Raw genomic sequence first — 20223 nt, 5'->3', positions numbered from 1 at the left:
TGCAAGAAGCAGTTGTTAATACGGTTTGTAGGTGGAAGAACAAGCACCCCTAGGGAGGACATAGCTAAGCATCAGGGGCTCCTTCCTAACTGCTGGGCCTGGCGTCAGGCCCAAGGATTTCTGGGGTTTCATAATAAGTAAAGCTGCTCACCCTAAGAAGTACAAATGTGGGTTTATTTCTGTTTCTAGATTGTTCCTTGCTGCAAGCTTCCTTGGCTAAACGTTAAAAGAAACGTTCGCCATGCCTGCGATGGGAATGCCGGCTCCTGGAGCGAGAGCCGTCGGAAGGAAGCTGAGCGGAACCTTGCGGGCAGGCTTGGTCAGCACAGGGCGATCAGGTAGGGCTGGGCTGGAGGTCGCGGGTCTGACTGTCCTCCCAGCTTCTCTTTGCCTGCGGGATGCTTCTCTGCACTAAGTTTTACCCTTAGGTGATTGCTGGTATTTTAGGGTGTTAATATCTTCGCGGAAAGCCGCCTGGCTCTGCAGGAACATCCACGCTTTAGCCGTTGACAGCATCCCTTGGCGTTGGCGTGGAGTGGCTTGGAGCAGTTGTGCAACCGGTATCCCCCACTGGTAGAATGGAACTGCTATTTGATGCTTCGCCTATGATCTAACAACTGCTAAAAATGGGATTAGCTGCCTGTGTTTCAGGTAGTAGATCCTGCTTTGGGATAAGGGATTGAATAGAGCTGATCCTGGTTTGGAGTAAGGCACCTCGTTCTTCTCAGCCCTGTGTTTTAGCATCAGCTTTGCTTTCTCTTCCACCAAGAGAAGAAATCCTGTTGAAGTGTTTCTGTCATGCTGTTTTCCAGAGAAGCCCAAGCTGAGGGATACCTCAAGGATGTTTGACCGCATCAGGCCTGTTCCGTCTTCCCTGGAGCATAGCTTTGTTCCAGAAGAGGTTTTCCGAAGCCTGACCCGTGCCAGCAGTTCTCTCTACAGCCCGGCGTACTTACGGTCCCTGCAAACCACCAAACCCCCAAGGGGCTTCAGGGTGAGTGTTGCTGCCATCTGCCACGTTCTGTCCAGGATTGACTCTGCTGGGGCTGCGTGTTCGTTCCCTGGGGAAAAGGGAAGTTGGCCAACCTTGTAGGATAAATTTATCCTGTGTGACGTCACTTTTCTGACCCAAAATGCTGTTTTACAGCACCATAAAACATGCATCCACCCCGGTGCTGCCGTGAAGCCCGTGCGGAAGCTGGTTTGTCCGCACCGGTTTCTCTAGCCCCAAGACCGAGAGAACGCTGCGGAGCTCTCGGCAGCCACCCTGACCTCTCCCACTCCTCGGCGTGTTTCTCCGTCAGGAGCGACAGCCACGTGTTCCTTGTCTGCAGGGCTGCCTGCAAACCCCAGATCGGCTTTGGCATTACCCTAATCGTCGGAGCGAGTTCAGACACCTGACAGACCACCCTGTCAGTTTGACAGGCGCTGGAAGGTAAGCAAAGAAGGGATAAGGAACGAGGGCAACGGGAAGACGTTGGAGCTGGGAAGGCAGAGCTAGATCTCTCCCTTGGTTTTGCGGTGGGTGGCTGGATGAACGGACCAGCTGCCCCATCCGAATTTGGGCAGGAGAGATTTGAGGGAAGAATAGACGAGTTGCTAAACGAGCAGTTCGTGGAACCATCCTTCCAAAGGGTGCCAGGCTCGCAGGGATGCGCTGTGATTAAGAAAAGAAGCTCTTCTGGTTTTAATGGACTTAGCAGGCACTAGCTTTACGCTTCTTTGTAGATAAGCAAGGCTTAACGGCGCGAGGAAGTTAAAACATGCTTTGCTCTTTATCGGGCGTTGGGTGTGTGCGACAGGGCGCTGTCAGCAGAGGTGAAAAACGGTGAGGCAGTGCAAGGTTGATGCGCCTGAAAAACTTGACCTCATCTGGTGTTTTTGGCCCAAGGAAGGGAGTCCTGGCCTTGGGCTGAGCAGAACAAACCCATGCCTGGCTTAGGCTGGCCGTAAGGGAAGGGTGGGTGGGCTGCGGGGCGAGTCAGTGACTGAGCTCTTCCCCTGCGTTTCAGGGACGTCTCTTACCTGTGTGACACGGCGACTGGCCGAGGAGCTCAGAAGGCAACGACTGGCAGAAGCTGTCTTACTGGGAGCTGTCGGGACCCGCGAGGCAGCCATGGTACGCTGCTGCGTGTTCCTGTGAGTGCTGCCCTTGGGTGTTCTCCGCGTGCGTCACCAGCCGGGAGAAGGGGGGTCCTCATCTGTGTCCCCCGATCTTATCCTAGTCCTAAAACTCATGGGCTCTCCTCGCGGCTCCTCCGTCGCAGTTCAGTGTCGGTCGTTTCAATCCGCTTTCGGGCACGGATTGGTTCTGTCGGGCTCTGGACGTGTGGAGTGGGAAAGGGAAAAGCAGCATGACCAGCCCGCTCCATGAGCCTCCCCATCCCAGCTGCCAAACTAGTGTCCAGTGTGGGAGGGAACCAGGAGCGTGTTCACATGTCTCATGCTGCTGTTTTGTGCTCTCTCTCTTTCCCATCCCTAGCACGCACCCCTAGGAGAAAGTCTGATTCCCAAGGAATTTCACATCGTGATGAACAGGGGGGTTTTGCCCTTGAAGTACTTCGATGAGTGAGTGATTTCTGGTTTATAACGGTTTGCCCTCAACTGTTCAGAGCAGGGCGATACAGCGGTGAGAGGCGGAGGACACTGCCCAAATACACCCCTTGCCACTGGGAAAGGGGGGCAGCACACAAAGGGGGGGTGGTCGTGTAAATCCCGTCACCCTCCTGCTCTTTGTCCCTGCTGCTTTGGGTGCCCAACAGAGATTTCCTGTCCCCTCGTACTTTCTCAGCGGGTTCAGTAGTTGGACACAAATGTAGAAACTGAAATCTGGTTTGATCCCTTGAGGCAACTTTTGGATTTTTTTTTTTTGTTGCTGCTGCTACTGCTTTTTTTAATATAGCTATAATTTTGATTAGTTTACCTGGTTTTCTTTTAGAACTGCTTTCCGCCACAAAGCTGGGCAGGCCCTGGCTTTATGCTGGTATAAACCTGCTAGTGTCTTGCATCTGACCACTCTGGTGGTTTTTGTTTGTTTGTAATCTCTTTTTATTTTCCTTTTTTTTTTTTTTAAGCTGTTCCAGTGAGAGTTTACCAAGCCTTGCCCAAAAAAGGCTCTAAGACTCTGCTTGGTCTCTCCAGACAACTTAAGTGTAAAGGAGATTCTTTCTCGTTGTTTAAGGATTTGTAACCGAGTGCTAACGCTTGTGTTCGTCTCAGTAAATACACAACGCTGCTTGAAGACGGTGAGAAGAAGCTGCGGCTCTTCCCAGCCTCGTAAGTACCACCCTGCGTGAAGCTGTTGTTGGAAAAAAACCCAGCTGTTTGGATTTCATTTCCTGGGAAATCCCATAATAGGCTACGCACAGTAATGATGGGTCTCTGAGGTTGGAGGTCATCCCGCTGATGAAGGTGATGGACAGCATGTTGGAAAAAGCTGGAGTAGACAAGCAAACCAGAATAACAGTTTTTTTTTTTTAAGCTGTTCCAGTGAGAGTTTACCAAGCCTTGCCCAAAAAAGGCTCTAAGACTCTGCTTGGTCTCTCCAGACAACTTAAGTGTAAAGGAGATTCTTTCTCGTTGTTTAAGGATTTGTAACCGAGTGCTAACGCTTGTGTTCGTCTCAGTAAATACACAACGCTGCTGAAGACCGTGAAAAGAAACTGCGGCTCTTCCCATCCTCGTAAGTACCACCCTGCGTGAAGCTGTTGTTGGAAAAAAAACCCAGCTGTTTGGATTTCATTTCCTGGGGAAATCCCATAATAGGCCATGCACAGTAATGATGGGTCTCTTTCTGGTCTGTCACGAAACCCTCCAGGGGGTTGGAGGTCATCCCGCTGATGAAGGTGATGGACAGCATGTTGGAAAAAGCTGGAGTAGACAAGCAAATCAGAATAACAGGACCTTCCCAGGTGGATAACTCACTTGTACCTGAACAATTTTCATGTGCCCAGAAAAATAACACCCTGTTTTCCCCAGTGTTCATCCCTGCTGTGCCTCCTGGCAGCTAGTTTCTGCCCGAGCCAGCTGTCTGTGGGTCCTGTAACAGCCAAAGGGCTCCTCTCCTGACCTGCTGGCTGTCTTTGAAGATGGTGAGCTTTTGTTCTTCAATCCACGAAGAACAAACAGTTTGCTAAAAATGCCAGAAAGGAATGCATTTGGCGTTACTGTGGAGGAATGAAGGCAGTAGCTGTCTCATCTCTTCCTCGGGAGACAGGCTGCTGTCTTGCAAAATGGGCCACTGGAAACCTTCATACACCGGCAAAGCAGATGTCGGAGAACATCTGTACCTTGCTTGGCCTTATTTTCTGTTATTCTTGCATGGTAATGGGGAAGGTTTAAATGGATGGGGAAGGATTTTTTGAAACACGTAGTGTGGCCTCAGCATGAACTCCAGCTGGAATTAGCGGAGAAGCTGCCATGGGTGTTGAGAGGAGGGTAGGAAGATGAGCCTGTGAATGTGTGCAGGATGGATCCTTCCCTTCTCCGGTATACCTTTAGTAGTGTTTTGTCCTCAAAGGGAAACCTCCTCCGGAAGAAATGAGGGATCTGTGCTCACCCCTGTTAAAGGCGTAGGCTGGCCAGGCGCCGCACGGCTGTGATCTTTCTCTCCCACTTTGCCAGCTGCACAACCGGCTGGAGCTGATGAAGGCGGAGCAGAACATCTACAACATCGTTTTCCATGAGCTGATTCGGCAGGTCAGCGTGGAATGCGTAGAGAGAGGACAGCTGCTTTCGAAGCTCAGGTCACCATAAGCCAACCCTTAATCCCCCTCTGGATTTACGGGAGCGTCCTCTCGGAGCGGCATTAGCTGTTGCAGATGGTTCCTCATGTCCCTGCCCAGCAAAGCTAGCCCGCTGTGATGGAATTGGCGTGGGGTCTGATGCCAGCAGTGAAATAGGATTTCCCTGCCTACTTAACGACCGAGGCTAACGAGCTTCTGTCGGGTAACCTGGAGCTGTTGGTGGCGCTGTCACCACCCTTGGCAGTGCAGGCACCTTAGCGGTGTGACATTTGGTGGAAGCTTTCCCACGCAGAATCGCTGGTACTTCCCTCATGGCCAGGCTTCCCGTGCTCAGGTTACCATTATTTGTAGCAATTAAATTGCTCCTGAGGGTTTAAAATCCCTGGCCCAAACACTCAGAAGATTGGCTTCTGGATAGCTTCCTGTGCAGTGACAGGAAGGGGTCTTCGGACGGCCCGAGAGACATCTGCGCTCTCGGGTAAATGCCCCTTTTTACTCGTTCTGCTGCAGGCAGAGGTATGTGCGTCTCCTGGAGCAAATTCCTGAACAGATGAAGACCCTCTACGAAAAAATGATGTCGTAGCGGTGGGTCAACAGACACACTGAGGAAGAGCTACTCTGTTTTAAAGAATCTGTTGGACAGCTGGCCAGGTCTGAATCCTGCCTGATCCTAAGAAATGATCTCTATGCACTTGCCTTAGACCATTGAGTTTGTTGGGTTTTGGAAGCTTCCCCCCTCCCCAGGAGCAGGAGGACAGTGTTATGATTTGAAGCAGAGCTATAGGGACCACACTCGAGCCTCCTTACGCTCTCACTGCACCCTCTTAGTGCCAAAGAACGCCAAAGCCACCTCCTGTCCTTGGCACGCTGGCGGTGCGTTGGTGGGGGGCCGCAGGAAGGGGCGGTTGGAGCGACGCGCCTGCGCGGGGAGGTCTTTAGGGTGCCTTTCACCCCCACAGCGAGATGGTTGTGTATCCCTGCGTGATGGTGCAGGGCCCACCGGTCCGTGTCTGCCAGAGCAGAGGCCTTCGCGCTGGGCGAAGTTGCACCAAGTCCGTCCCTGCCGTTTCAGCGAGCTGCACGAGGTACGGCAGCACGACTGCCGGGTGACCAAAGCAGCAGGAGGAGCTCAAGCGGAGCTGGCTGCAGCCATGCAGGAGGCAGAAGCGAGTGCCAAGGAAGTTGTTTTCAAAGTTGAGGTTGGGAGATTTCTGCAGCGGGCTGGTTTTGTTCTGTGGGGGTTGTTGGGAAGGAGAGGTGAGAGCTGATTTCCTTCTGGGGAAGAGAGCGTGGCTGTTCAGGATATAATTATATATATTGTTTTGCCATAAATGCTAAACCCCCCAAATGGGTAAAAAGCTGATCAAAACCTCTCTAGTTTTAAGTCGTGAGAGCTGCATTTGTGGCTCAGCTGCTTTTCACCCCAATTCACAGCTGGTGAGCACTTCATAGTCAACCAGAGCCTGCAGTTCTGAACTGCTGAAGGCCTGTGGACACCTTCAGATACCTAAGAAATCCGGGATTTAGCCGGTTGGTATCAGAGCTGTGGTGCTCAGGCACGCAGATTCGCTTACAGTGATCTGTAGTCATACTGAATCCAGGTTGCGATGGGAATATCAACACAAAGGTGTTGTAGGGGCTCGGGGAAAAGGACCTGCAAATGTAGAGGCTGAGGAAGGAAAGAGGGAGAGAAAATGCCTAAAGAACAGCTTCAGAAAGACAGTAAGTGTGAATGAGGAACACAGGTGTGCATATTTCATTGCCTTTTCCAGCCTTTTGGAAGAGTATCGGGAGTTATGTGAGCCGCAGAGAAAGCGACTGGAAGAGCAGGTTTGGCTGCGAGCCCAAGAGAGGGATATTTGGAGCTCGGCTGCCTACGACCTGGCTCTGAAGGTAGGTGCAGGAGATCCGTGATACGCTGCAAGGTATGAAACGTCACGGCTAGCAGGCTTGTTCCGAGGGCAGGTTTCAACCCAAAGAACATTTATATTCAATTCAGTCCAGTAGCAACACATCTCATACCTGCCCTGAGGTCAGTTGTACGTCACACACGTGTCTTTTAAACAGAAACCACATAATTCACGCTGCATTTTTTGTACGTGTCTTCAGGTTCTGTGCAGGAGGAGCTTCTGTGAAATTTAATCTTTCCATTCAGAGATGGGTTTGATTCAAGTTTCCTAATCCTCATAGTTTAGAATATCATCTACAGATTCCTTGCACTTCATCACAAAATATTGTTCTTGGTTAATTCTGTGCTTCTTGGTTTGTGTCCCCCTCGTTTGCCATCTGCGTTATCCCATTTCTAGTTTAAAGCCTGTTAGCAGGGCTTTTGGGGGTGTCCAGGAGCTCGGGAGTTTATTTGTAAGGAAAGCAGACTCAACTTCTTGAGCTCCATTTCACTTATGTTCATGTCAGATGCCTTTCAGAAGAAAACAGGGCAAATAATGATGGGTTTTTTTCAGATAGCAGGCAGAAACCAGCTCATGTCGGTTCGCAAGCTCCATGTTAGTGGCAAGACACTGACCAACGTCCTCAGGCATTTCCTAGTGCTCTTGGGCTCAAAGGTAGGGACCTGTTGGTGATGGGGGCCTGTTCAGCCTTTGCATGCGTGTGTAGGTCGCCCTACAGCTCTCAGAAAGAGAAAACTGCTGTTATCGGAGCTTTCAAATCCCGGTCTGGTTTCAAACGAGTATTAGAATCTGAATGAGTTCACTCTGCTTTTCTCTCTGTACTCCATGTCTCCTTTTCTCTACCTCACGTTTCTTTTTTCCCGTTTCCCCCTGGTTTTCTGTGACTTTCCTCCCTCGCCCCGTTCCATCTCCATAGAATGGAAACAGAACCAGGCTGGTGTAGTTTTAGCTGCAGAGCTACGGGGTTGCGTGCGCTCTCGGCAGCGCAACAAGGAGTCAAGCGCTTGGTTCTGGCGTGCCTGGGGAGGGTCAGCTGCCCTGCTCCGGTCTCAAAGGGCTTGCGAGGGCTGGGAGGTGGAATTAGACATTTCCCAGGCCTCTGATAAGGACGTGTCTCAAAATAGCTAGGGCCGAGGGAGAGTTCCTCTGACTCGGAGCGACGTAGTCACAACAGTCCCTTTTCCCACCCTCTTGCCTGCAGGACACGGGAGACCTGGCGGATCTGGAGGAAGAGACGGAGCAGTTCAGGGAGAGGTTGGGTCACATTGGAGCAGAAATAGAGCGTTTTGAGGAGTCCAGCCAGGCGAGACTGCAGATTGTCTGCAGCAGCCTCCACAAGCGGCTTCAGCACTCCCACTGCAGTGACTCGTGAGTGGCCCCGGGGGACGTGGGGTAGCAGTCAGCTCCCTCAACCTTCGCCTTTGGCAGCAGGCCTTGCCGGCCCAGTGCGGAGCACGCACCGACCCTCAGCGCAGGGAGTTGTTGTCGCAATTTTCCACTCAACACGCATACCTTGATAAGCAGGTCGTTAACAGTAGCGCCCAAATGATGCTGCAGGCTTCTGGTCAAAGTCAGCGAGGCAAGCATTGCGCCCTCCTGCTATGAACCAGAGCGTTCTTTTTGCAGCTGTCATTCCTATGACGGAGTTCTATTTAGTCTGGTGTATTTTAAATTGAACACACAGGATTGATGCCTCAACAGATGATTCGGTTCTCTCATGTACAGACACAAAACGAGACTCGAAGACGTGACGTTTCAAATCCAGTCATTTTGTACGTTAAGGTGACTCTATTTTGCAGGCTTTTTGTTTGTTCATTGTGATACGTTAAGTAAAACAAAGCGTAAAGCAGGTACGTAATGCAGAAATGCACAGTGTGTGCGTGAACAAGACATCACCTCCTAGATTTCAGTCATGGAATTAATGATGTCTGAATTCTTGGTGTGCTTTGAATTTTTCATCTTTGCTGGGAAGTAACTTATTTTCTGAACTGACACCTCCTGTGTTCTGTTGAGTGAGAGAACAAAAACCCCTGGTTGAGTAGAGCCTGGTGGTTTTTACTTCCCTGTCAATTTATGATTTGTACCAAGAACTTGACATGTGTAGAGGATATCTTCACTCTTGGTTTTACACTAGCTACTAAAGCAGTTTTTACCTTCACCGCTTATCCCTCCTTTCCATCTGCGTTAGCTCCTCTGCGATGGATGAAAAACTGCTGGATGAAATCCTGCAAGATACCAAGAACTTGATAAAGGTAAGGTTTTGGGGGGCTAGAGCTGTTGAGTGGTACGTGCTCAGCAAAGTACCGTGTGTTAGCTGAGTCCCAGTGAGCATCCGTGCCCATCGCAGATGTGAACGGAAACACATCAGCTCAAGCCTTTGGTGCTGAAGTTCAAGCTCAGAGTCTGCAGATGAGAAATTATAATTGACCAAGACCGTGGTTCAGCCCAAGCGCTGAACTTAGTTGTGCATTTAAGTGCTGTCTGAGCCACAGCTCTGGTGACTGATAATGATAACCCGTAGAAGTGCTCAGAATTGTCACCAGTAAGCTTCCAATTTCTCGTGCTGCCTACTCGCTGTGACATCTTCAAGCTCATGGATTCCTCACGCTTCTCCTACCCCATTTTAGCACCTTTCTGTTGCATCCAAAGGGTGCTCTGACTTCTGGGGGCGTGGTGAGCTTGCTCCTTTCCTTTCAGATGCTGAAAGAAGACCTGCAGCAGTATGGAGGGGAGGTGCACCTACGAGGGATGGAGAGGCTGAGGAGCGCTGCTAGCCTGCAGGAGCACTGGACAGAGCTGGGCCAAACGGTGCTCAGTCGACACCGGGACTTTGCTGGAGCACTGCCTCCACAGCACGCTGCCCTGGAAGAAATAAACCGAAGGGCACATAAACTCTACAAGCAATACAGTATAAGGATAACTGGGAATAATGGTAAGGAATTACTCATTTTGCAGTTCGGCCTTTCCTAGGGGATGCCAGGAAAGTTGTGGGTCATACGGGACCTGTTGACATAGTCTGCACTGGCTTATTCCAAAGCTGAAGTCCGACCCCCCCATACGTGCTAGGAATCAAGAACATGCAAGGGATAAACTCTGAGAAACTTGACTGGCACTCGCATATCAAAGAATATCCGAAACTTATAAATGTGGTGCAGTGCAAAGAACTTGCAGTGCAGATGTGACACGGGGAAGTGGGGTGTTACGTAGCGGGGGAGCACGGGCGGTTTGTGATGATGCAGATAACTCATGGAAAAGAAAAGAAACGTAAAAGGAAAGAATGGATGTTTAAAAAGTAAAGTAAAACCTCATTTGGAGATCATTAACCAGATAACACTGTCTCAGAGGGTAATACTTCTTTTATTACTCTATCATGAACACAAAGTTATTTTAATCTAGATACTGAGTTATCTTGATATTACTATCTTGATAATTCAGTATGTAAATAAATGTTTTCTTTGCTGACCTAAAGTTATCATGTGCTGCGTAAGATAACAAACATTTGTTGGGTAATTTGCAACCAACCTTCTCAACCTTTGCCTCTGCAGGACCTTGACTTGTTTCTGTTTTCTGAACTGTTTCATCTCTGATGTTTGTTTTTTTAATCATCTTATTTCCTTTTAGCAAACTAAAACTAAACTGAACATGTGCTGTCTGGAGCTGCTACTCATGTTCGCTAAGCTGCTTCTCATACTGTCATTCTGTCATTCAGGGTTATCCTGTGTTTTTCCCTACGTTACCTTATACTGCATGTTATATTTCAGGAATGCTAGATCTGTCCATCCGAAGAGACAGCTAAAGGAAATAAGTATTTCTGGTAGTTCCCATTAGAAAGGGAGAGAAAGAAGAAGAAACGGGGCTGTAACTGGCCAGACAGCAGCATGGCAAAAAGTTAACAGCAAGTTTTTAGGAGCCTCGACAGTTAGTCATGATCTGAACAAAGACCCAGGCAGCACAGTGCAGGCTTCAGCCCGTTAAGTCCAGAAAAGGGGATTTTGGGTTTTTTTTTAACAAAGGCTTTGGAAACTGGACCACAGGAAGGGCGTTCTCTTCATCCTCACAAGGCCTCAGATTTTGAAGAGCTTGGATTGATTTTTGCTTTGTAATGTAATGGCCATTCAGTGGGAAATACGAGCTGTCCCTTCTCTTTACGTTGCAGCTGTGGTATAAACCAGTGAAAATTACAGAGGTTGTAAAGAACAGGTAAGAGACGATACTGAGAACATGGTAATTCTGTCCCGTAAGGCCAGGGCACTCGGCTGCCTTGAAGCATTTCTCAGTTTCCTGAAGTATTTATTATCTTCTAAGATCCGATTACCTGATCTCGAGCAGCATGTGCAGCACTACGAATGGTTTGGTATTCGATAACAAGGAGTGGAGGTGGACAACGAGCAAACAACGGGATATGAGATTGTTTTAGACAGGAGGTAAAAAAGAGGGCTTATATGAAATCCTTAAGGTTTGGCTTTAGAGTCTTTGCTTTTATTGAGTTTTCCTTGACCACTTCTTAAAGCCTTCACAGCCTAACTTCTTGGGGAGAATAAGATGGTTTGACTCTGAAATTGGCACCTGGGCCCAGAGTGAGCTCCAGTTAGGTCTGCTGTTTTGCTGGGGGCTTGGTTAAGTTTATAAGATAAATGCAATGACACAGAGAGCCTTCCCAACCTTGGCTGCTGCTTAATAAGGATCCAGAATACGGCGTAAGGTCTAATACGGCTAAACCACACGTAAGGGATCAGAAGTGACTGTTCTCGGTCACCCCATGCCCTTCTGGGACCCACCTCTTTTCTTCTTTGCTCTTAAGAGGAGAAGTTAATCGGTTCTACCCCACAGCTGTACGGTGAGGAAACCAAGCCATGCATCAAGATCACTGAAATATTAAAAAAATTGGCATCACCCCCGTGTGCTTGACATGCCATCTTTGCTACAAGATGTTGTGGAGGCCGTGACCTTACTGGGGTTTAAAGAAAGCTTAAACATTGGGTATCAAAAGCGAGGGTTGTCGCGTTTCAAGCGTGCTCCTCAACAAACAGAATGTCCTCCAGTGTGTGCCAGAGGAGTGAGCGGAGAAGTGATTTACTGCCTTCTCCAGGCATTTGGCACATCGGTGCACACTGTGTCACCTGCACCTCTGAAGAGCCGAGTTGTCGCTGCGAAGCTGTTTTCGAGGGAGTTGTATTAAACCTTTATGCAGTGAGGCAGCCAAACCTGCCAAGGCAAGAAGAAAAGCAGGGGCTCTGGATCAAGTCCGTTTTCTTTCAGGTTGCTTTGAATCCAGTGCTTACTAAACAGCTCACTCTTCGTCCTAAGTGTAGTCAGCTCTCACAGAGGCTCTTCGTCCCTCTGTGAACTCGGCCTTGTTACTGCCTGAAAGAATTGTAATCAATGCTTCGTGTTCTCTTTACCTGCAGGCACAGCAAGGTTTTTGACAGCCTTGGTGAGAAGTATGGAAGATTAGGTATCCAAGGCGCAAAAGCTGAGGAGGGGTTCTGGCGCGTGCAGGAACGGCAAAGCTGAGCTGTGGGCGTTTTATCACAAGGTTCCCGGGTGGCTGGCCCAGGTGGATGCAGCCATGAGCTGTTTCCGACTGCATTTCCCGTAAGGACGGAGGTGTTAATTGTGTCTGGGTTGGCCTTGTATGTTAAACTACCCCTGTAAGACCAGAGAAATGGTCTTTTGTGGGGACCCTGGCTCAGGACACTGGCAGTTGGGGTAAATGTGATCAGCTGAAGCATTAAAAGGATTGGTGACTGCCTTGCCTTTGCTTTGACTTGGCAATATCTGTGGAGACAGTGGGTGGTTTCCATATGGCTCCTGGAACATCACTGTCTCCCTCCAAACTGCCGCCTGCTTCGGGAATCTTGGCCTTTGAAGGAAAAACCAAATACATGGTTAATTTACAGAGTTGTGGGGGCATATTCCTTGTCATGGTGCTCCATTGTCTCGGAGAAATATCGTCAAGAAATCATCTGCAGAGCACGTGCAGGAGAGATGTATATAAATTATGATATATTAATTGCAAATGCCAAGTTTTCCCACCACTGTAGCATTAGCAAAAGGGCCTGTGTCACGTTTCCAGGATACGGTGTACTAACATACATCGTTTTCCTTGAGTTGGAAGGAAGAAGGTGTCTTTGAGAGAGGGGATCCTCAGATCGGGTGGTCACTTTGTTTCTGGATTTGGGTTTTTGTTTTTCATGGTGGTACCTAAAGAATTTTTTCAGATGATTGTGTGATGGGTTCTGTCTGTGAATGATAAGGGTGAGAAGGACATCGTGCATCTTAATGAAAAAGTAAGTGCAAGCCTGAAACTGCTAGGGAGAAGAGCACTATGTCTAGTATCCAGTCTTTAATTTCCATCTGGCCAGAGTGCAGTTGCGCAGAACGCTTGTTTCTCTTTCAACTTCTTTCCCGTTGGAGTTGTGGCTGTTGTCTTCCAGCCAGAGCAGCAGAGGAGAACTCTAAAAATAGCCATGAGGTCTCCTGTACAGTGCATGAACATAATTTTATTGTTTCATCTTGAGCAAGCATTTCCCCTGGAATAACGCTGTTATTTCCTGTTCAGAGAGCTGTTGGGGCTGCTAGCTCTCTGTGGTTTTACTTCTTTCTCCCAGGAGCATAGGTCAGAGGCTCTCCCTGTGCATTTTTTAAATGTTCCGGAAGTGTGGTGTGTGATTATTTTTGAGTTTTTTGGTTTCTCACTGAATTCTGGACAGATGAGAGCACCCCGTGGCTGATAATGATCCTAAATAAGAACTGGGAGAAGGATTAGATCCATAGTAGGAAAAGATGTGTTTGTAATGGGAATGAATACGGGAGAGAAAAATGGTACAAATGTTTCTGTCCTTAGGTCAGTTTGCAAATTAAGTTAGGTAGGACGTTGACCTAAATGCACTGACTTCAGCCTGCTTGGCAAGGTGTCGTTTACTACTGGTTTAGATTTGCTCCGATGTTCTGTGCAGGTGACTGAACTGCACAAAAACCTGACTCTGTGGCTGGTGAACTTGCTGAGGTACGTGACAGAAGAGCGCTTGTCCTCTGAGTGTCCCCAGCAGCAAGAGTCAGACGCCGAGGAGGAGCTCAGACTGCTGAGGGCTCGTAAGCTGCAGCACGGGGCTGAAGAGCTGGCTGTGGAGATGAGCAGACTCTCTGGCTCTATAGTCAGGTACCAGCAGAGCTTTTTAATGTCATCTAAGGGTTTGTTGTTTGTTTGTTTGTTTGTTTTTTTAAGAAAAAGTGTAGTGTGCTGAGAGATTGGTCATGGCGACAGATCCCATCGCTTTGGTTGTCCTTGGGTCTCATTCCCGGGTCCTAAATGGGCCTTACTGGAATTTGTAGGGACCCTAGTAGGATAGGAACACCTCAGGAGAATGGCAGCGCCTGCTTTATACCTAGTGCTGCTCTAAAACACGCTAGCATCTGTGATTGCGTGAGCTCTGCCCGCGCTTCTGCGGGTGAGCGCTGAGGAAGTAAGGGCAGCACAGGCAGTGTGTCTCTAGTCCAGGTCACCCGGGGCAAAGGGTCCACCTCACTCACGATCTGTGCTCACACATCCTCCGTGCATGGACAAGCTGTCTGGGAGGTGGTTGTGCAAGGGGCAGGCAAGGGATGCTCTTCTGGAGACTCCTGTACCTCGGTGACAGCAGCAGGCTCCTGATGGAAGGGAATAAAGCATCCCAGGGCGTTCCTGCAGGGCTGATGACATTCTGCGTCTTTGCGGCTGCTGCTGTGAGATTGTCAGTGCCATCGTTCGGAAGAAGCGGTCTGAGATGGATGTAGACGTGGATTTTGAGCTGGAGGAGCTGAATAAGATCAAGGTAAAAGATGTCTGCCTTTCCAGCTCTCTAGGTCTGGGGTAGGTGAGGCTGTGTCTGCTGTGTAAAAGGTAGAGGGAAATACATAGGAATGGATTACTCCAGTAAATTACCCTGGAATGGATTACTCCAGTAGATTACCCTGGTCCCCCAAGACTCCTACTGACTCTGCAGTCCTGGAAAGCAGATAAACCTGGGTCAGGTCACGTTCAGTTTTAATGTTTTCCTTACCCTGTTGTGGTGTACATATGTAAGGGGTCTCCTGTGAGATTTATTCCATAGGAGTGACAGTGAGCCTCCGGTTCAGAGCTTGTCAGAGCCATGTGCATCCAGATGTGGGTGGTGCTTAGGGGGCCCTGGGGGCGCCTGGTGCAATATATGCCAATAAATACATTTACACAGATGCAGTTGAAACGTTTTGCAGTTAACTGACCTGCCTGCCACCTCCTTATTCTACACGAGCATGTAAGGCTCTTAATCGTTGCTACTGTTCAGCCGAGCTCTGCTTGCACTTGAGGAATGTGAGAGGAATTATTTAACTGACTATGAATCATAGAATCACAGAACAGTTTGGGTTGGCAGGGACCTTAAAGATCATCCAGTTCCAACCCCCTGCCATGGGCAGGGACACCTTCCACTAGACCAGGTTGCTCCAAGCCTCATCCAGCCTGGCCTTGGACACTTCCAGGGATGGGGCATCCACAGCTTCTCTGGGCAACCTGTCTCAGTGCCTCCCCACCCTCTCTGAGAAGAATTCCTTCCTGATACCCAATCTAAACCTCCCCACTTTCAATTTAACCCCGTTTCCCCTTGTCCTGTCACTACAGGCCCTTGTAAAAAGTCCCCCCCAGCTTCCTTGTAGCCCCTTCAGGCACTGGAAGGTGCTATACGGTCTCCCCGGAGCCTTCTCTTCTCTAGGCTGAACACCCCAACTCTCTCAGCCTTTCATCATAGCAGAGGTGCTCCAGCCCTCTGATCACCTTTGTGATGTTGTGGGTTCCACAACAGAATATAACAGCTGTTTTTAATTCTCAAAAATCCTTGAATAATCCTTTTCTGTTATGTTTTCCCAGACGGAGTGCTGTAATTAGATTCAAACATGTAGTCTTCTCCTTTCAGAAATCCAAGGCACCACGGTCTCCTTTCTGGATTTAGAAGAATTGAGAAACCTCTTTGGATCAGAGGTATATGAAGACTTGCATTCGCTGTTCTAGGCTGAACCATTTTGAATGAAGTTCTGCTTCAAAGCTGTTCCTTAAGGCTTCGGCTGCAGTTCGGTTTAAGGGAGGAAGGTTTCCCATGGAGAACTGCATGCACTCAAAGCGGCAGCTAGATCTATGACGTGTTACAACTATAAACTGGTTAAAAATCACAGCACTTCTTGTGAGGGCAGATCTAAGGCAAAACCAGAGCTTCAGTGGAGCTGGGAGATGTGACCCCACTCATAGATCCATCTCCCATGGTGCGCGACAGCTTTTGCTTCACTCATTGGGGTGGGCTTTGGCTGGAATCCTGGTGCTTGCCTTGCCCAGGAGATCAGGCTGAGCTTCCAGTTTAATTCCTTATTTCACTGGATGTGTTTTACCGATGGCTGGCCTGGGGTTTGTCTGCTTTCATACAAAACAGGTTAAATTCTATTTAAAATATATTCACACTCAGGACCCTCCTAGCTCCATGTCTAAATGTGTGCAAAAGAAGGTCAGAGACCAGCTTGCTTTGCTGGGTAGGTGGAGAGATCGTGCTACTCACCTGAGCCTTCTTATGGTGCCTTGCAGGAATTGCGGCGGAAGCGTAAGCCCGAGGATACTGTCATTTCTTCAGCTCAGGAAGAGCTTGAAGCTGAAGGTGCCAACGGCAGTGGGAAACCCGTAACAGAGGAAGAAATGTTAGAAGTAAAGGAGGAGATTGCTGTTACGCAGGTGACTGTAGTAGCTGCAATATGCTACTTTCCAGCAGGGCCGTTTTATTTATTGCTCAGCGTATGGAGTGTGAATCGTGGCCTTACGGCAGCCTTGGATGCCGCGAGGCTAGTGCTATCTCCTATTTCTTGTTCCTTTGCTCTCCCAGCAGCAGCCAGGCGTGGGTTATCTGACTGAGGACAGCGAAGCTGCTGCAGACATGATCAGATACATAGGACATGATGCCAACGTCCACCTGAAGTCTCGCAAGTCGGACGGCGTGTCGGTTACAGGGGTAAGAGCCTTCACTGCACCAGTGGTCTGTGGCCTGTTGGCACAGACTGGGTTTAGCTGTCGAACCAGACTCTTAGGGCACCCCACTTGTGCCAGACCTGCTGGGGCAGTGCAAGGTGCTGGTTTTCTCTGATTCCTCTCTTCTTGCTATTTTAAATAATCACTAGCACAGTTACCGCAGCTGCAGTCTGTCCTACTGACCCGTGCGTTACTGTTGTGCCTCGGGACTTCTCTGGAATGGGTGGTGCGTGTAGTCTGAACCAGGACTGTCTGCGGAGACTGGGGTGGTGCAAATGGCTTGGTGCCAAGTGCGTGGGGGGAGCTGAAGGGGGTTCAGAGAGATCCCACAACAACAGGGAAGCAAGTTTAGGCTGTTTTGGCCTTCTGGGTCCTTGGTTTCTCCACTTGCCTTTGGGATGGTGCTCTTCAGAAGACATAGGGCCTGCTTTTTCCAGTCACTCCCTCTCCAGAGTGGAGCCTACAGGGACTGTGGGTCTGTCGCAAGCTGTCAGTGGATGGTCCCGCTCCTTGAGCGTGCTGCATGGCTGAGTGGGCCTTGCCCTTCATGCTTTCGAGGTGGGCAGCTCGTTCTGAGTGACAGTGGGAGACGCAGGAGCATTTCTTTGTGGACTTTGACTTGTTTTACAGAAATGAGTCCCTGGAAATCACAATTACCTCCCAAAGGTTTGAGTAGAAGCCTTTCAACAGTTACTTTTACAGAAAAACCCTGGTTGTCTTGTTCAGATGAAGAAAACTGACTTAGGCCTGTTGGTGAGGATCTGCCTCTTTCTGTTCTCCAAGCATTGTTTTATTGTGTTTTCCACTCCTGACCAGGCTACAGCTATCTCCATCCTCTGTAACCCAGTGAGTGCACCAGCAATCCGAGACTCTGAGCCAGGGACACTTTCATGTCTGAGTCAGAAAAGCAATTTAGTCTATTTTCAATGCCAAGATGGGTCCAGTGCCTGAACCAGCCTCTGGTTGTACATGTTTTGCTGATACAGAGCTCTGTGTTGTGACTGTGCAGCGAGACGCTGGCACCAAACCAGGCAGATGCCGCAGATGAAATGTGACATTGTTGGTTCCAGGTTCGCTTACAGAAGGTTTTGCTCTTTCCAGCCAGAGGGAGATGACTGACACCAAGTCCTCAACTCCCTTTTCCCAGAGAGAGTTTGAAGCCCTGGCAACGCTGGAACATCTGCAAGCACAGCTCCTGTGAGTACTGGTCCCATGCTGGAGGCATGAGCGGGACAGGGTTTTATCCCAGGCAAGCGCTTGTTCCATTTTCTGATCCAGTTCTGCTTCATCCAGTATCTGGCATAATTTTGGATTTCCTTCAGTTCTGATTGTCTTGGGCCATTGACTGTGGCTTGCTAGCTGAACTCACATCCCATGTCAGCTCCCCTCCGCCCGTGTGTGTACTCACGGGGTGCGTTGCAGGGGTACTCATGATGGTTCTCTGCACGACATCCCAATCCGTCAGGTTCTGTTGGCACTCGCGTGGTGCTACGTGGATGCAGCTGAGCGCTTCCAGGGCCTGTAGGTGCCCAGGAGCTCGGTGCAGCCATGCAATGTGGTGCCTAAGCATGGGGAGCGCAATGAAGGGACACCCAAGTGGCTCCGTGCCGACTCGCAGTAAGGTTCGTGTTCGGTAAGGACTCCTTCCTTGCCTAACCAGGCTTGGGCACTCTGAATCCCATTCCCTCGTACTTCTGGTTTTGCCTGTGAGCTTACATTATCCAGGGTGACCCTTGCTAACAGAATTGACTGTGCTCTGTGTTTATCCTTGCACAGTGAAGGTCAGCATCGCCCCCTTTGCTAGCAAACACTGAGTTTTAAAATCAATTCCATTTGCAGGGTTTACACAGATGTGCCATGAAGTGAGTCCTTGATAAGTCTTTTAACAACGCCCTTCCCTGAAACCATAAATGTGTTTTATAGAGTCGGTCCGTCCCACTGAATGCTTCAGCTTTCTAAATCTTTCTTATAGCTCTCCTGCCAGCAGCTGCTTAGATTGCAGGTTTCAGCGTTACCTTTGCTTCTGTGTTTCGGGGCAACAGAGATCCGTGCTCAGAATGCAGAGGAGAGATCGGGAGATCTTGAAGAGAAGCTGGAAGAAGCTCTGCAGAGAATCAAAGAGCTAGAAAGTGAGCTGGAGAAGGAGGGGGAAGTCATCCCAGAAGCGACACATGAAGAAGGGCAAGGTCAGGAGAATCAATATTCTGAACCCTTTCCCTGGCTCAGAGAGGGAATCGATCTTTGAGGACACTGCATTCATCTCCCATTTAGTGCAGGACCCTCTCCCCCAGACACATCCCAAGGTTTTGTCAGAGGCCAAGCAAGGAGTCTTCTAACATGATTCTGGATCAGGGCAGAAGGAACTCCTGACTGTGGTGTGGGTTGGTTGGTTGCTGGGGTTTTTTTGGTGGTGTGGGTTTTTTTGTTTTGTTTTGTGTTTTGGTTTGGGGTTTTTTTGAGTAATTTTTTTTTATTTTGACATGTGACACAGGGTCTGTAGGAGGTCACTGTTATTACCTTCATCTTCCTTGTAAGTCAGTGTTCCCTGTTACAGTCATAGAATCATAGAATCATAGAATCACTAGGTTGGAAAAGACCTTAGAGATCATCCAGTCCAACTGTATCTGTCCGCCACTAAACCATATCTTTCAGCACCTCATCCACCCGTCTCTTAAACACATCCAGGGATGGTGACTCCACCACCTCCCTGGGAAAAGAAGAAGATCTGTTGAGGATCACTGATTTTGGGATAGAAAAGAAATCATGTTCCAGGTCCCTTCACTCTTGGAGGCCACAGACCTTTTGTGTTCACAGCACAGGACACTTGCTGTCTCCAGGAGTCATTTAACACTGCTGACTTGCTGCCACACCGTATGGGCAATACCAGTAAGTTCCTCGGGTCGCGTGTTTGTTGTGGATGAGAGAATTTCCCTGTGTCCTTTCTCAACTGGTTGCACACAGATGTCAGATATGGAGAAGAAGTATGGGAATTAAAACTCCTTCCCTTAGTCCTTCAAAGTATCCTGTCTCTTTGTCATCAAAGCGGAAGGAGAAGCTACTTTGTTAAACTGTGCCCAAGATATTACGTCCTTAACTCCATGCTATTTTTAACGGCTTTGGGTGGTTGTTCTGTTTTTCTTTCAGAAAAATGTTTCCAAGAAAGCGTCTCGGAAGTCGGGGCCTGCTCAAGTCACAGAACTTCTATCTCTGACCAAACGAAAGGATCCAGAAACAGCAAACATTAAAGAACAGCAGTGCCTGAGTAGTCTCTTAGTGCCCATTCATAGTAGTGTTTCACCCCGATCCACTTTACTCCTTACCTACTACTCCACCATCTTCTACCACTTCCGCATCCATCTTGCTTGTCTGCCTCATCCCTGTTGGATCATGCAAGTAAGTCATTTGTACCTTTTTCCTCTCATATCAAGGGGTTGTTTTCTCACTGCCAGCATGGCCTGGTTGTGCATCTGATGATGTGTATCCTCTGGGCTTTGGATGATCCAGTTACCAGCTGGTTGGTTAGGAAGAAATCCTACGGAATTGTACA

The 20223-nt window shown here is 49.0% G+C and overlaps 1 protein-coding gene across 1 annotated transcript; it reads left to right on the top strand.

Annotated features, from left to right (window-relative positions):
- Positions 1-241: 241 nt before the first annotated feature.
- Positions 242-19921, top strand: AXDND1 (axonemal dynein light chain domain containing 1). The gene is given in 27 exon segments (XM_010155696.1): positions 242-338; positions 813-994; positions 1335-1435; positions 2013-2139; positions 2483-2568; positions 3220-3273; positions 3803-3911; positions 4624-4745; positions 5256-5396; positions 5818-5915; positions 6465-6471; positions 6518-6638; positions 7208-7309; positions 7857-8023; positions 8844-8907; positions 9353-9587; positions 12064-12241; positions 12807-12945; positions 13615-13816; positions 14372-14469; positions 15540-15650; positions 16242-16385; positions 16534-16659; positions 17782-17873; positions 18263-18272; positions 18721-18862; positions 19821-19921. Coding segments are annotated over 27 exon segments (3156 nt in total).
- The last annotated feature ends 302 nt before the right edge of the window (positions 19922-20223 follow it).

The sequence above is a fragment of the Eurypyga helias genome, unplaced genomic scaffold (assembly GCF_000690775.1).
Source record: "Eurypyga helias isolate BGI_N326 unplaced genomic scaffold, ASM69077v1 scaffold9527, whole genome shotgun sequence".
Lineage (NCBI taxonomy): Eukaryota > Metazoa > Chordata > Aves > Eurypygiformes > Eurypygidae > Eurypyga > Eurypyga helias.
The sequence above is the reverse complement of the archived record's forward strand: the minus strand, read 5'-3'. Positions and strand labels throughout refer to the sequence as shown.